The sequence below is a fragment of the Macrobrachium rosenbergii genome, chromosome 56 (assembly GCF_040412425.1).
Source record: "Macrobrachium rosenbergii isolate ZJJX-2024 chromosome 56, ASM4041242v1, whole genome shotgun sequence".
Classification (NCBI taxonomy): domain Eukaryota; kingdom Metazoa; phylum Arthropoda; class Malacostraca; order Decapoda; family Palaemonidae; genus Macrobrachium; species Macrobrachium rosenbergii.
Window position 1 is genome coordinate 24041894 of NC_089796.1, and position 4201 is coordinate 24046094.

The window sequence follows — 4201 nt, forward strand, 5'->3', positions numbered from 1 at the left end:
ACATAAGGAAACTTAGTCAAGTAGAAGCCTGCTTATCATATTAAAGGTTTTTGACGGTTTTTCCATATTATGAATGTTCCCATATTCTGAATGTAATAAAACATGAGGCACTGCCGACTACTTGATTTGAAAATAAATTTGCCTGACTACTTGGTTTAAAAATAAATAATATCACTGCCATCACAATTCGAACTGCGAATATAGGATCCCAAAATCACTCAAGTTTACCTGGTCCATGAGGCATTCTCCGTGACAGCAACTTTGTCAAGATACATTCTAGTGATTCCTCAACCTGTTTTTTAAAATGTATAAAACGTCTCAAGCTAAAATACAAACGTCTAATCTTTACACAGGATCCTTGTGCAGAGATCCTTCAAAACAAGCGAACCATTCTCTTGGTGGGCAGACCTGGTATGGTGGATCCAGCAGGTAGTTCCAGGTCGATTAATAGTGGTGACCATGAGTGGTTTCCAAAATGCCTTAGGTCTAAGGTATGCCAGAACGCTCTTTACAGACCTGGGCTCCATTTTCATCCACTACCTCGGCGATACTGCGATCTGGGTATGGGCGTTTGTTAAGAGTGGATGCACAATTTATGAGGCCCTTATCAAAGGTCCTCTCATTGAACAGGTTTGTATGATTTGATAGTCCGTGAGAGTGACTAGTGTTGAGTAATTAAGAAATCGAACAAAGAACCAGCATCAGCATCCGTAAAGTAAAAAGTAAAATTTAAAATTTTCATTTCATTTCATTGCTCGTAAGCATAAATTATAAGATAAGTACAATACTTTTAACTGACATTATTTAGATCAATATTCTAACCGATGATATTAACAAACTCGCAGCATTTGCTAATGGCATATAAAAGAATAAAGTTAGCCTTTCAGGGGGTTAGCAAGATCAGAATGAGTAAACATAAGATTCTTTACTACTAGGACAGCTCATCTTCTTCAGGACACAGCAGTAACATCGTTTTGGCTGAAGGAACTTCTGTTGTTTCAAATGTCATTACAAAGAAGAGGCGCTACAAACTAAATCAAGAGCGTTTGCAATACTGTGCTTCTGAGGGGGCTCTAGGAAATCTTTGTGACGACAACAATCCTCTTCCGCTTCCTATAGAGACGAAAATAATTGCTCAGCATCCCTATGTGGAAACTTCACTTCAAAAAATACCAATAGTTATTACAGCAGGACGTAGACACCAATATCTGTACTACACAATTAATAGTATTCTGTGTAATCCCCTTGCAAAATCCAGCAATATACATGTAGTTCTTGGGGAAGCATCGAATTCAACAGTTCGACTTCTCCATATTTTAAACATTCATTACCACATCATCCCTATAGCAGGTAAGGACAACTACAAACTCTTTAGCTTCTACAGGAGCGTCTACCAATTTGTAGCTGATACTTTCGCGAGGACTGAAGCAGTTATAATTCTGGACGAGGATGTTGAAGTCTCGCCAGATTTCTTAAATTTCATAGACAAGACGATATGGCTTCTTCACAGTGACCCTTCACTGTACTGCATAAATGGATTTTCTTTCTTGCCCAATGTTGCCCGAGGGCGTGGGGCCAAATTCCTCAGGAGAGGAGCTGTGCAAGTATCTTGGGGTTATGCAGTTACCCTTGAATTTGTTAGGGAGGCACTGAAGGTCTGGCCTGAAAATGGTGATGACGAAGATATACTCACTTATGACTACTGGATTTATGACCAGGTGAGGGGTCAACGAGAGTGTGTTTATCCGGAGGTCAGTCGCATTCGCCACTATGGCTTGGGAGTCAACACTCATGCTTTCATGCATGAATATGAAGCCTGGTACCGACCACTTCTCAAAGCATTTAGCACTGACATCCTCAATAGCAACCAAATGCTACAGGCTACACACGAAGGGCATTTTGTCAAAGACATACAGACAGCAACTGTAATTGGACAGGCAGACCCTTGTAGCCCTAATTTCCCTCCCAGACAAAGAACACAAAACGAACATTTTGTTATGTATTTTAGTCAGGAGTATGACACAGATATCAGCAGCTGGTATATCGTAGGACAGTGCATAGGTCTCCATGCTGTTTCTGAGCAAGGACACCATTACGGTGCCTATTTCGCATTTCTTCAGCCAAGACAACCTGGCAATCATTCTGTTCAAGGAAATGACCAAAACCATACGTACACAAAATACTCAACTCTCTATAAGCCGCCGAATCATTTCCCAGAACATTCTACTGATGATTATGGGATGAATTATTACAATAACGAGCATGAAAGACAGGAACCTCATCCTGTCTTAGTATATTTCGTAGGAGTACCTTACTCTAAGTACGCTCACCTGAGGCCAAATGATGCATACGTTTACAATGCTTCCAATCTCTCTCCCGAAGAATTTGAGGTGTACAGAACAATGTTCCTGCATTCTCCGGATATATTTTTAATGGGTCAAGTACGAAACAATTCAAGGGCTCTTATAAATCAGTTATTTATTAAATCAAGCTGATTAACAATAATAATAATAAAAAAACAAATGGACTGCATTACCAGCAATAAACCACATTAATACTGGAGGGCAGCTAAAAGCAAATAAACCTGAATTAGAACAATAACAGCTACATCAGTCTTAAGGAAAGCTGAATCAGAAACTACAGAAAATTAGCTTCGAAGGCAAATCCTTACGGGAGCAGTAATGTAATGATTTTATCACAAATATCACATTACAATAAAAGCTTGCTGAATCATAATCAGTATTTGGACTCCATCGTCATGAAATTACACAAATATGCGAATCTATAATTCACGTACGTACACGTGAGCCTTTGACTGGCCCTTGGACGAAGAGCGATAACACCTGAGCCACAAAATGGAATAAAAGAGGAGTGCTAGTGTCTTTGCTAGGTAAAACTTTATGTCAGTGACCCCGTTCCCTGTCAGTGTCTCACTGTAGATCTGACCAACATGTAATCCCAACAGCAATGTGGGGTTTAACTGTAATGAAACGCACGAACTTTGGAAGCTGTGAAAAACGTGAATAAAACTGGCAGATATCTTATTAACATAATATATCATTTGTTTTGTATAGCCTATATTATACACAAAAGAAGACAAAATCCAAATGTGTTGAGAATAAAATGCTATTGGTAAGTATACAAATTCAACATTATTAACTGGATAAAAAACAAAAGAGAAAAATGTGTTGATTATAAATTTCAAATATAAAAGATTTTGCAACATGGGATATGACGCTAAAAATAAAATCCACAAGCGGAAGGGTCCCTTACACTCTAGTAAAACGAGGGAATCGTATATAATTCCTTTACACGTAAAGATATTGTGCTCATATTTTTTACAACATATTTCGTCTACATAAGTACTTTAGCAACCACAATAGATATATGGGTTATAGACAAAAGTCACTTTCGGAAATAATAAAGACATAAATGAACTTCTGACTAATCGGGATATGGATTTAATAACAAGAATGCTGCTAACTCCCTTGAGCAAAAAGGGCGTGCGCCATTCACAGAGAATGGAATTACGGCATTGGATTCAATTTCCATCAGTAAATATCACGAAAACGCGACAATATAACGACCATTTTTTCATTGTAGCAACCAGGTATATTTATTAGTGTTAATCTATAATTCCATTTTTTTTACATCTCAAGTCCACGCTTTACTAAAAAAAAGATAATAACGGCATCCGGTTAAAAATAAGCAAAGAGATAAGAGAAATTATACTCTATAATCATGATAAGGCCACATAGACAACTCGATAAGTGGCTTTTCTTGGCGATGTTTTCGGATGTGACGTCACTTAGTGACACATCGGAAACACTTCCAGACATGATGAAATCCAACTTATTAGAAAGGGCCTCTTTCTTGTATTCTAAAGAAAAAAATTTTAGTGTAACAATCAAGATTTTGGGAATGAGAGAAAGTTGAGTAATGCATATAAAATTTACTTGCTAATATAGGGAGAGAGTTAAGATAGGCAATAAAGAACTTGAGTTTTTGAACGAGATGAAGTGATTCATTATAAATCTTAATATAAGATGCCGTGGGCATGATGATACAAGACTTAACATTGCAATTTATATTCTCATTACCAACAGTAACATACAGATTGATGCATCTGCTTACCTAGTGTAGAAAAACATAAAACTTATTAATCTAACTTTCGCTGAAACAATATTGGCATCAATTCGAA

The 4201-nt window shown here is 37.4% G+C and overlaps 1 protein-coding gene across 1 annotated transcript; it reads left to right on the plus strand.

Moving 5' to 3' along the window:
* Nucleotides 1-459: 459 nt before the first annotated feature.
* On the plus strand, nt 460-3071 carry LOC136836126 (protein O-linked-mannose beta-1,2-N-acetylglucosaminyltransferase 1-like). Its single transcript, XM_067100117.1, has 2 exons — nt 460-630; nt 936-3071. The coding sequence occupies exons 1-2, from the start codon at nt 460-462 to the stop codon at nt 2493-2495; spliced, it is 1731 nt and encodes a 576-aa protein (XP_066956218.1). The 3' UTR covers nt 2496-3071.
* Nucleotides 3072-4201: the final 1130 nt, after the last annotated feature.